General features: G+C 44.9%; 2 protein-coding genes across 7 annotated transcripts in view; one reads left to right on the top strand and one right to left on the bottom strand.

The window, feature by feature from the left end:
* Positions 1-2,684: 2,684 nt before the first annotated feature.
* slitrk3b (SLIT and NTRK-like family, member 3b) lies at positions 2,685-9,219 on the bottom strand. 2 transcript variants are annotated; one of them, XM_027153513.2, is made up of 2 exons: positions 8,891-9,219; positions 2,685-8,129 (listed from the first exon to the last, which is right to left on the bottom strand). In XM_027153513.2, the coding sequence occupies exon 2, from the start codon at positions 8,084-8,086 to the stop codon at positions 5,570-5,572; it is 2,517 nt and encodes an 838-aa protein (XP_027009314.1). In that variant the 5' UTR covers positions 8,087-8,129; positions 8,891-9,219; the 3' UTR covers positions 2,685-5,569. The 2 variants fall into 2 exon arrangements, with proteins under 2 accessions (XP_027009314.1, XP_027009313.1); XM_027153512.2 differs by lacking the exon at positions 8,891-9,219 and adding an exon at positions 8,473-8,768.
* A 1,467-nt stretch (positions 9,220-10,686) lies between these two features.
* Positions 10,687-12,500, top strand: part of nrd1a (nardilysin a (N-arginine dibasic convertase)) — a 15,346-nt gene continuing 13,532 nt past the window's right edge. Inside the window, exon 1 of one of the 5 annotated variants that reach the window (XM_047819629.1) lies at positions 10,687-10,790. The gene's annotated coding sequence lies outside the window, so the exon portion shown is untranslated. The other 4 variants (XR_007144138.1, XM_047819631.1, XM_047819612.1 and 1 more) reach the window with 4 other exon arrangements.

Genomic DNA, 12,500 nt, shown 5'->3' on the forward strand with positions numbered 1-12,500 from the left:
CCTCTGCGCTCCACACAGACTGTGTAATTAGTGCTTTGTGGAGTGTGACGGTGTGGTGGTGTGTTTAAAGATGGCCGCAGGATGATTGATGCAGCTTTAATATAAACCCTGTGGCTGTAGAGCAGAAACACAGGGTTCATTTATCACTCTGTCGCTTGAAGACAGCCAGATAAACTAACACACTTCATCACAGTGAAGTAACAACAAGCACCCAAACACCACGTCACCTGCAGGAAGAACAAACACAAGTCTACACGCTGCAACACTACTTCACTTCTCCCTGTTCACCATGATGATGATGATGAGGGTGATGATGAAAGTGATGAAGGTGTTAGAGGTTATGATGGTGATGATGAAGCTGGTGGTGATTATAATGAAAGCGATGAAGGTGGTGGTGATGATGCTTAAGGTGATGAAAGTTGTGAATGTGATGATGATGATGAAGATGATGGTGTGTCGTCTGCGACTGCTGCTCCACTCCACGTGCCTCACAGCACTGATGTGATCGGAAAGTGAGAGTTCGTCCTTGTTCCTGCACCATACCGAGGGAATCTCATCTTAGCGTCTCCGCGGTAACCGGATCAGACTGAGGATGATGAAGTGTTGGCGCTCGGCGCTCCACGTCTCCTAAACATCTTATTAACAGCTTCCTCTGCTGGTAAGCCACACGCTGCATTAGCGCCTCCATCATTAAGTCGTCCTGTAGCTGGGAGAGAAATCACTTCACACTCTGCTCTTTATCATTCCTGCTGCTGCAGCCGCCAACAGCTTTCGGTTGCCAGGCAACAGTGGTCACATGACCAGCAGAACAACCCCGTTATGAGAGAATGAGCTGAAAATAGCAGGCGTAATGTAACACTCTGGTGAAGTGCTGATGAAATCATGAAGCAACGTGAACTGAGCTTCAGAACTTCTCAACCAATCAGTAAGGCACCTGAACACACAGCGGAGTGTTAATTACTAATCATCAAAACAATAAAGAGCTAATAAAGAGACAGCAAACTACAACACCACCAACAACCAATCACATTGCACTGGTAAGATCAGACACCTGACTCGTTTTATTTATAGATTACTTATGGAATAAATCAGAAACATCTTTACCTCAGCTGGTGAGATCTCACACACAGACATGCACACACATATACACACACACTTCTCACACCACACATGTGTATACACACATACTAAAACATCTGAAGCACAGGAATGTGTGTGTGTTTGTGTGACTGTGTGTGTGTGCACATATATGTGAAGTGTGTGGTCCCCCTCAGTATGACACAGTTATGTAAATGTGATGTTATTGATGTGATCATGAGTCCAGTCTGAGTGTGTGTGTGTGTGTGTGTGTGTTTGTGTGTGTTTGTGCTCAGGGTTAGTTGAAGTGCACCGTCGCTACACTCATTAAAAAACACATTATGCTAATTCTCCAGCTCAGTGTGTGTGTGTGTGTGTGTGTGTGTGTGTGTGTTCACAGGCTGCTGTTTCTGCTAGCGAGGTCATTAGCGATGAATTTGGTCATTACGGAGCTAAAGTGCTCGTTTATTTACAGCGCTGTGCTAATGAGCAGCAGTGAGGATCAGAGCACTTTCCCTCATTATTAAAGGAAATCTGACTTCCTGTTAGCTGTCCTGTGCCACGCTAATTTTAGCCTCTCTGCTCGTTTCCTGTTGTGAGTCCTCGTTAACACTGAAGTTCATTAGCACTCGTTTGTTTCATCGTGTCATCGCACACTTCCCCGATCCTTCGGCTGCAGCGACGTCATTATAGCAGCAGCACATCACACTCTGATTAACACCATACTCATTAACACCTGCTATAACACCCACTACCCAGGAGAGGGGGATTCTGGGTAACACTGTAACACACTACTCAGGAGAGGGGGATTCTGGGTAACACTGTAACACACTACCCAGGAGAGGGGGATTCTGGGTAACACTGTAACACACTACTCAGGAGAGGGGGATTCTGGGTAACACTGTAACACACTACTCAGGAGAGGGGGATTCTGGGTAACATTTAGACAGGTGGAGAGACAGACAGTCTAATCTCCACCTGACAGTGTTAATGTAGCATTAAGTCACAATACTGTTAGCATGTAGCTTGTGTTCCTAAGACATCTGTAATCCTGCTGGTCGTTATGGAGACTGTGTGCGTAAATGGAGCAGTAGTGTGTGTTACTAAATCACACAATCTGAAACTGACGCACTTTAATATCTACACCCACTCAGCTTATAGTGTTAGCCATGCTATTTTTATCTCTGCGCTCAGATCAATAAGGACGTAACTGGATGAGCTAATGTTAGATCGGATAGAATTAGACTTCCTTATATATACGCTTTCGCTCTCAGGTGCCAGTGTTCCCGCTAACTCTGGAACTACCGGCTGACCAGCTTGATGCGGGAAACAACGCTAACACTCAGTGTGGTGCTAACAGTGCCATGGTAAACTAACAGAGAGAGAGAGAGCGAGAGAGAGAGATGGAGCTTACATTTAATCTGACGATTATAAAGATAATACTATGGCAACTAGCATAAAGTTATACAGAATATATTAAGCTAAGGCTGCTAGTCAGTGAGCTAATATAGTGCGCTGTGAGTGATAATAGTGAGTAAATAGGGGAAGTGAACAAGTGCACATTAAAGTACAAGTGCATGAGCATTACTTAGCGATTAGAGTTTATCTTCCTTTATTCAGTTCAGGCTAAACGAGAGGCAGAATCATTGTACACTGATTAATTAAACATGATGTACAGGAATAATAATTATAAGATAATTAATAATTAATAACACTGAAATATAAGAATAAATATAAGCACACGTCCTGCACGCAGATGGATGATTATAAAAATGTGCGTCTGGCCTCATAGCGTCGGTAACCGTGATCTGCTTAAATGTGGAAAAACGCTGTACAGTTTCACTCCGTTGCTGAAACGTCGCTAATCAGAGGAAAGAAAAAAAATTAATCAATCAAATAGAATCCACAGCAGAAAAGCCAGGCTTCATACCACAGATATCCATATTAGTGCCCTAGATAGTGTGCACTACTGATACTGAAACCCTTAAACTAGCATGCTACCTTTTCTTTGGCTGTAGCCCAGAAAATTAGCCAAATACTTGGGATAGTTTTTTAGCTAACTTCTCTTTGGGAGTTATTTTAAACATTAACTAGCATTTGTCTAACGAATTTTCTCTTAAATTAGTTAGCTACATTGTTTGTTGATATTGTTAGCATTAACTAGCTTTTGTCTTATGGAGCTAAAGTTAATGTTTATATTTTGTTTGGGCCGATTTCCAAAATGAGCTAATCCCGTTTCAGGAATTTACTCTGTCGTTAGCCAGGTCGTGTTTATTTTTTAACAATAGCTGTAACTTCTGTATGGGTTTCTTTACACTGAGGATAGCTAGCCATTTTTAATTGATATATTTTTTATATTAGCTAGTTTTTGCCTGGGAAACGTTCCTGATTAACTAGCCAGTTTGTACTGGTACTTTGTTTGGAGATTTGTCTCTGTTAGCTGGCTCATGTCGCTGCTCTCCCAGTAACCTAAGAAACAATTTTCTTTATTCAGTTTTCTCTTTCTGAAAGCCATGAAGGTTTTGCACTCGATTAGTAGCATGATAGCTTACAAGCTACTGGTTGCAGAAGGTATATTTTTTAGCAGCAAGATATGGAAGACTGGAAAAACTGTCTGAAGTAATGTTAACGATTAGACATTCATGCATCTTAGACGAGCATTTTGAAATAAATATTTACATCTTGAGCATATCAGGGTATGTTAGTCAGCTAGCTAGTTAAGGAAATGCTAACTATGCTTTCCTGCAGCTAATCTAGAAGCTTTGATGTCTAAAGTAGCTAAATGTTCCATTAAAATAGAAATAGATATAAATGAGAGCGTTCTGGGTCGTTATGCATGATGTAGCTCAGCTACTGTTAGTGCAATAAAACAACCACAAGTAGAACAACTGCTTTAAATCCCAGTGGATTACAATTATCAGACTTTCATGCAAAATGAATCAAATTATTTAAAATAAAAAATAAATCTTAGAATTCTGCTAGCTTGTAGCCATATTTCAGTAAGTGCTGCAGGTTGTGTACGATGTTGCAGTGGATGATGTTAAATGTTATATAATACTACAGTGACAGTGCAAAGTTTCATTAATTAGTGCTAATTTTTATAATACTCCATAAAATTATTTAATATTAAAATAGAATGTAAATAATCTCTGAAAAAAATTATTTTACGGGATGTTCACCACTAGAAATACGTGATTGTGACATCATTATTCTTATCATGATGATTCGCCTCCACACCAGCAGAGGGCCATCCTACATCATACACTGCACACTGTCCACCCTGAACACTGCACACTGTCTCCTAAACTCTCCACACTGTCCCCCTGAACACTCCACTCTGTCCACCCTGAACACTCCACACTGTCCCCCTGAAAACTACACACTGTCCACCCTGAACACTGCACATTGTCCACCCTGAACACTCCACACTGTCCCCCTGAACACTGCACACTGTCCCCCTGAACACTGCACACTGTCCACCCTGAACACTCCACACTGTCCCCCTGAACACTGCACACTGTCCACCCTGAACACTCCACACTGTCCCCCTGAACACTGCACACTGTCCACCAAAACACTCTACGCTGTCCACCTAAAAACTGCACTCTCCCATGAACACTCCACACTGCTACCTAAACACTCCACACTGCCCCTAAACACTCCACACTGCCCCTAAACACTTCACACTGACCCTAAACACTCCACACTGCCCCTAAACACTCCACACTGCTCCCTTAACACTCCCCATTGCCCCTAAACACCCCACACTACCCCTAAACACTCCCCACTGCCCCTAAACACTCCACACTTTCAGCCTGAACACTCCACACAGTCTCCCTGAACACTGCACCCTGTCCCCACTGAACACTGCACTCTGTCTCCCTTGAACAAACCATCCTATTCGCCTAAGCACTCCACACTGCCCCTGAACACTACATATGTCCTAATACAGAAAATCTCCACATTGTACTCAGCTTCTCTTTACTTCTCTTTATCTCCATAGAAACACATTAAAACCTTGCAAAGTCTTGCCACTGATTCTGTATTGTTCTTGTTCACAGCATGATTGTTGTTTGGTGTCTTGTCTGTTCTTTACTTTGCTGTAAATAAACCTCGTTAAACATCCCCCGGGGCCTTTACACGCAAACTTCTTGTTTACGTTATTTTAGATTTCCTCATCACGCATTAGTGTAATTAATGATGTCATCACCTAGGTAGGTGTCTAATATGGAGATCTGTGGTTCAGACACATTGTTTCTTCCTTTTGCAGCGTTGTCCTTTTGTCCTAAACCTGTGTTTTAGATAAATAAACTGTAATTGTATAAAAATAATCATCTTTACATGGTTGCTGGCTGCTCTCATGAAGGCACTTGTTATAAAAGTCCGAGTACAGGGAGTTCCTCCAGAGCAACGTGGCATTCAGTCTTACCATTATTCAATTCTGGAAGAAAGATGATGGGGAAGTTAAGACTTTTATTTTATCCTCAATGTTTTAAAACTGATACGATCTCGGCAGCGTAATTGGAGTAGAGTAATTGCTTGGGGTTTGATTAGCGCAGTCTGTCCTCGCCTCTGCATCTGCGGTGAGTGCTTGCTTTGGACTGATGTCTCCCAGCCAGGGACTCGTCCCAAAAAGGCTGTGGACCAATCCCACTTTGGGGGTAGGCCCTTGGCTGTCAATCACCGTCGGACAAAGTATTCCGTTCCCATGGAAACTGGCTATATCCGTCACGGTGTTGATGGGGGTGTGGCCAACTACAGTTGTCCACTCCTCCTCTTTCTCGAGCGGCGTTCTGTAATTGGAACTGCTCTCTCCACAATCTGTCCCTTCCACCTTATGCTCTAGAGGCCCCACCTCCTCCTTGCAAAGAGCTAGAGGTCCCACCCCCTCTCGCCTACGCTCATAAGCTGCACATTGAGAACCTGTCACAGTGATGCACTCATAGACATGGTTAGAGGGTGGAGTTTCAGGCAAAGTGGGTGGAGTTTCTGTAAATATTCCACACTCCATCTGAATTCCGGTTAGCCCCGCCTCTTCCTGCTTTCTAAATGGCAGCTTGTCACGCTTTTTCATTATAAAGGTACAGAGTGCCGCAGCAGCAAAGAACGAGGAGACAAACAGAACAACAAGGCTGAGGACAAGTACGGAGAGAGGGATGACAGCTTTAGGAGGAAATGAGGGCAAAAACTCCATATCCCGTTCATCTGGAGTCGAGGAGGGTTTTAAAAGCTCGGGACAAATCACTTCGTTGTTCAGAGAGCGCAAATCCTTCCCCAACATGGCATCTGGCGTCTTACACAGCACCTCGCCAACGATGACCACAGAGCTTAAGGTATCCAACCACTGTTTTAACGGAACGATCTCACACGCACAGTCCCAGGGGTTCTGATTCAAGTCAATCTGCACCACAGCATGAAGGTGTTCTAAAACGCCACCCACTGGCAGGTGAGGGAAGTAGTTGTTGCGCAGGTTAAGCCGAGCAAGCGAAGTTCCCTTGAATGCACCAACGGGAAGTGATTGTAGAAGATTATTATTGAGAAACAAAAGCTGAAGTGCAGGCATCAAGCTGAACGCCGCCGGCTGAACTTCCTTTATCTCGTTATATTCAAAATACAAGTAGTGCAGATTGTGCAAGCCATGGAACATGTCTGCTGTTAGCTTCTCGATGTTATTCCCATTTAGATACAGGCTGCGTAAATTGGGTAAATTTCCAAAGGCACCTTCCTGAACGTAAAATATTTGGTTGTTCCCCAAGTGTAACAAATCCAGACTGGAAAAATTCCAAAAGTCAGACCTGTGTATCCTCTGGATCAGATTTCCGCTCAGATAGAGCTTCTTAGCGTTTAGCGGTCGTGGTGTTAGCTCAGAAACATTGTGGAATCCGTTCTCCTTGCAGTTGACTGTCAGGCCAAGGTCATTGATGTGCAAGTTGCAGGTGCACCCGATGGGGCAGATGATGGGAATGGGAGGCCTTGTCTCATATCCAGCAATTGGAGGATGGTTTGGGTAAATGCTACGTGGTGTGGGAGGGGTTTTCGATGGCCTTGGCCTTCGTGTGGGTTTCAAGTTCTTCTGTTCCACAGACGACACGGTGTTCTGGTTTGCGGAGAACATAGACGACGGCTTGGTTGGTCTCACTCTTCCAACTGAATGAGGGATTCCTAGATTGGCCTCAAGTTCGGCATCTGTCAGTGTGGGACACAGCTCGCGCCGTTTGATCTCTCTGAGATCTTTTCCATGCAGGTGGAATGGATACTCACACGTGATTTCTCCCACCACAGACGTGTAAGGTATTCTCTCCAGCCAGGCCCGCAGCTGAACAATATCACACACACAGTTCCATGGGTTTTCCTCCAGCTGGATCTCCATCAGATTTCTACCGATGTACTCCAATGCACCTCGGTAACTGAGAGTCTTTAGGCGGTTCCCTCTGAGGTCCAGGTGTGTAAGTGAGACAGATCTGAAGAGGAACGGCGGTAACGCAGGTATCAGATTGTCATTGAGGATCAACACCCGGAGTTTATGGAGGTGTCTAAACGCACCGCTATCGATCCGCCTGATGACGTTGTAGTCAGCTTGCAGGTATTCCAGGCTCTCCAGGCCGAGGAAGGTGTCATTACGGAACACTTCCAGCTTGTTCTCATGGAGGTAAAGCCTCTTCAGGGAACTCAGTCCATTAAAAGCACCAGCTTGAATGTCCTGCAGTGCATTGTTGCCCAAGTTCACAGCTACAGCATTGTTCAGGTGCAGGAAGTTGTTAAAATACAGCTTGCGCAGTGTGTTCTTCTGTAGGTAAAGCTTAAATGGTCTGATCCAGGACTGAGCCACCTGGCTGACATTGGTGAAACCTTTGCCATCACAGTGGATGTGGAACAGTCCCTCTTTCACCTCGCAGTAGCAGGGATGAAAACAAGGTTCATCAATTTCCTCCGATTCATCCAGCAAAGGGATGGGAGTCGTCCGGACCAGAGCGATGCTAACACTGCTTAGCAGGATGAGCCACAGCATTGTTCCTCCAAAGGTGGACAATATCAGGAGATTTTTCACTGTACTGAAATTGAATAACAAAGACAAAAAACGCAACATGAGTACTGAATTATCTTTGCTAATACCTTCCTGTTTACTTACACGACAAACACCAACACGTTCGTGTGTGTAGCTTTGAACACGACTAGATAAAGCCATACGCCCACCGTGCTGCTGCAGTCTGAAGGCTTCACCGTCCCTGTGGGGCCTCGGCGGAGTTTGCTAGGCGGCTATAAATGACTCAGGAATATTAAAGAATCTCCTTGTGGGAAATCTCTCTCGCTCTCCTCCCTCATCAGCTAATGTGAACAGCAGAACGGATGTGAGGAGAATAAAACCACCACCAGATCGATGGAGATCAAACATACCTCCAGAGCTAAAATGGAGCCCGATTTGGTGGGAGAAAACACGATGTAGTGATCCTACAGAGCCTCGTCCTGTCCTTTTTTATGGAGATAAACATGGCAGGTCGAGATGCAGATACAAGATGTCTCTGATTTATTGATTCTGTCTTCAATAGAAACAGACGGGACACGTCTCAGAAATACACACTATCACATTTACACCCCATGGACATATCTTATAACGCGTTGTAACTGCAGTATTATGCGTATTTAGGACACAGCCCTGAGTCATTTTTAGCTCTATCATATGCGCAAGCAATGTAACACACACACACACACACACACACACACACACACACACACACACACACACACACACACACACACACACACACACAGCATTCCACCGCGCGCGCGTGTGTGCGTTTTGGTTAATACTCACCGAGGTCGCTGATGTTCTCCATGTCGCCCGGGTTGAGCCGCGCGCGCGTTCTCATACGATGCATTGCCTGTTCTCCTGCTCCGCGCTGAAGGCGCGAGGACGTGACGGGACTGCAGCAGTGTGTGTGTGTGTGTGTGTGTGTGTGTGTGTGTGTGTGTGTGTGTGTGTGTGTGTGTGTGTGTGAGAGAGAGAGAGAGAGAGAGAGAGAGAGAGAGAGAGCTTTAGGATGCAGCTCGAGCTGTCACCGGAGGAGGAGAAAAGCGGAGGCTACAATTCGGCAAGCAGCGGGAAAGTCCTCACCGACTCCTCCTGCGCGCGCTTGTGTACATGTTCGTGTGTGTGTGCGTGTGTGTGTGTGTGTGTGTGTGTGTGTGTGTGTGTGTGTGTGTGTGTGTGTGTGTGTGTGAGAGAGAGAGAGGGGGAGAGAGAGAGAGAGAGAGAGAGAGATACACGTGATTTTTTATTCATCACTAGCTGCTTCCTCCACATTATTCATTACTTTCTGTCTTATGGTGCGATAAATAAATAAATAAGTAGGTAAATAATAAATAAATAAATAAATAAATAAATAAATAAATAAATAAATAAATAAATAAATAAATAAATAGATAAATAGATAAATAAAGTCATTTGATGTGTATGGACAATGTTAATAAACCTGACATGTTGTTATGAACAGCTGTATAAAAGATGAGTAAATGTCGATCTGACTTGTTATCATTCATGAATAAGGTTCAAAATCTACTTGGCGTCCGATTCCTCAGTTGCCTAGCAACGCTGTTCTCCCTTTAACCACACACGTGTTTTATTCCCTTTAAATGTCAATAAAAACGGACAAATGGAGCAACTTACGTGTGAATGTGAGTGTTTCTGTTATAACAGCTTTAATACAACATGCTACACCTTAGAAGTGGAATTAGAGTGAAGTTGTACTTCACGTATTTATCGACATCTCAATGACCTGAGACATTTTTAATGTCAATAAAATTCAATAACATTTTTTTGACTGGTTCATTTCCCCCACAATCATCGTCCAGTTTTCCACTTGTCTATTAAAATAATTCTCAATTTAACCATGTGAGTAACACCTGTTTCTGCTGCCCTATGATTAAACAATATTATCTCACATCATCATCATCTTCACCTTCACCATCATCATCATCATCTTCTTCTTCATCATCATCTTCGTCATCTTTATCATCATCATCTTCTTCATCGTGTTTATTTGACGATGTAACTGCTCATTATTCTAGCAGCACTGTTCTCATGTTGTCCATGTGACTAAAGCCTTTAGATGTTTCCTCCTGGTTGAACTTTTCCTCATTCATTCCACAGCATCATTTTTTTTATCTCCTTGAGATTTTTTTCTTCATGATTTTTGGATTCTTTGCTCATGAATGTGACCGGTTTTCATCTGCTGTGCTTCATATGAACATAAAAAGCTCCAGCTTTTGTCCAGCTGAACCTCAGACAGTACCCTGGAACTGTCCCAACAATAAACCCCGAGGTCTGGAAGGACGTGTAGATTGGACTGGACCTCGAGCGCCACCTGGTGGTTTAACACGTTTTTACCTGCAGTTTTAAACCCGAGAGCTGAACAATTTATATAATATAATAATTTGTCATTAAACATTTTAATTATTTACCAAGATAACAATTTACACTTTAAACATGACGACACTGTTATTGATCATTCATCTCTGTAGAGCCTGTAAACAAATAAACAGTTTCATCTGTAAATAATAACCTTTATATTTACACATAAAAACACATCCCAGTGTCCACGTGCACAAACTCAGACCTATCAGAACTCAGCACCACATGGTCCACACCAATCAGAGCCGGTTTTGTTGCCGTGGGTTTAGCCAATCACACGTGAGCAGGGTGAAGTAAGGACGAGGTAAGCGTGTGTGTGTGTGTGTGTGTGTGTGTGTGTGTGTGTGTGTGTGTGTGTGTGTGTGTGTGTGTGTGTGTGTGTGTGTGTGTGAGACACTTAACGGAATAACGGTGCTCGCGTGTTAACCGGAAACTATGTGACATGTTAAAATACATTGAGGCGCACGTGCTGTAGCTGACTCCCGCTGACGCGCACGTGCTGTAGAGCGCGAGCTTCCACACTGTTCTATAGAGACAAAGGCGCAGTGTGTAGAAGTGTGTAGAGTTTGTGGTGAGCTGATGGGTTTAACTCGGGTTTAACTGCTCAAACTGGGGACCTGAATTTCTCACCTCGTGTACAAGTGTGTTACAGCTGTACAAGATAGTGTGGGTCTGTGAGTCAGTGTGTGTCTGTGGGTCTGTGAGTCTGTGAGTCAGTGTGTGTCTGTGAGTCAGTGTGGGTCTGTGAGTGTTGGGGGAGACGCTGTGTGTCTGAGTGTTGGTGGGAGATGATGTGAGGCGAGGAGTGTCTGTGATTGTCGGTGTGTGTGTGAGTGTCACTGTTTGTGTGAGTGTCGCTGTGTGTGTGAGTGTCTGTGTGTGAGTGTCGGTGGGAGATGGTGTGAGGCGAAGAGTGTCTGTGATTGTCGGTGTGTGTTTGTGAGTGTCAGTGTGTGCGTGAGTGTCGGTGGGAGACGGTGTGTGTCGGTGTGTGTCGGTGTGTGTCTGTGAGTGTCGGTGTGTGTGAGTGTCGGTGTGTGTGAGTGTCGGTGTGTGTCTGTGAGTGTCGGTGTGTGTGAGTGTCGGTGTGTGTCTGTGAGTGTCGGTGTGTGTTTGTGAGTGTCAGTGTGTGCGTGAGTGTCGGTGTGTGTCGGTGGGAGACGGTGTGTGTCGGTGTGTGTCTGTGAGTGTCAGTGTGTGTCGGTGTGTGTCTGTGAGTGTCAGTGTGTGTCTGTGAGTGTCGGTGTGTGTCTGTGAGTGTCGGTGTGTGTCTGTGAGTGTCGGTGGGAGACAGTGTGAGGCAAGGAATGTCTGTGTGTGTCGGTGTGTGTCTGTGAGTGTCGGTGTGTGTCTGTGAGTGTTGGTGGGAGACAATGTGAGGCAAGGAGTGTCTGTGAGAGTCGGTGTGTGTCTGTGAGTGTCGGTGTGTGTCTGTGAGTGTCGGTGTGTGTCTGTGTGTATCGGTGTGTGTCTGTGAGTGTCGGTGTGTGTCTGTGAGTGTCGGTGTGTGTTTGTGAGTGTCAGTGTGTGCGTGAGTGTCGGTGTGTGTCGGTGGGAGACGGTGTGTGTCGGTGTGTGTCTGTGAGTGTCGGTGTGTGTCTGTGAGTGTCGGTGTGTGTCTGTGAGTGTCGGTGTGTGTCTGTGAGTGTCGGTGTGTGTCTGTGAGTGGCTGTGTGTGTCGGTGTGTGTCTGTGAGTGTCTGTGTGTGTTTGTGTGTCTGTGAGTGTCGGTATGTGTCTGTGTGTGTCTGTGAGTGTCGGTGTGTGTGTGTCTGTGAGTGTCGGTGTGTGTCTGTGAGTGTGTGTGTGTGTGTGAGTGTCGGTATGTGTCTGTGAGTGTCGGTGTGTGTGTGTGTCTGTGAGTGTCGGTATGTGTCTGTGTGTGTCTGTGAGTGTCGGTGTGTGTGTGTGTCTGTGAGTGTTTGTGTGTCGGGGTGTGTCGGTGAGTGTCTGTGAGTGTTTGTGTGTCGGTGAGTGTCTGTGAGTGTTTGTGTGTCGGTGAGTGTCGGTCTGTG

Source organism: Tachysurus fulvidraco, chromosome 1, assembly GCF_022655615.1.
Source record: "Tachysurus fulvidraco isolate hzauxx_2018 chromosome 1, HZAU_PFXX_2.0, whole genome shotgun sequence".
NCBI classification, from domain to species: Eukaryota; Metazoa; Chordata; class Actinopteri; order Siluriformes; family Bagridae; genus Tachysurus; species Tachysurus fulvidraco.

What these genes read in the sequence shown, in the direction of transcription:
- slitrk3b (XM_027153513.2), bottom strand. Translation starts at nt 8,086, where the DNA reads ATGCTGTGGCTCATCCTGCTAAGCAGTGTTAGCATCGCTCTGGTCCGG.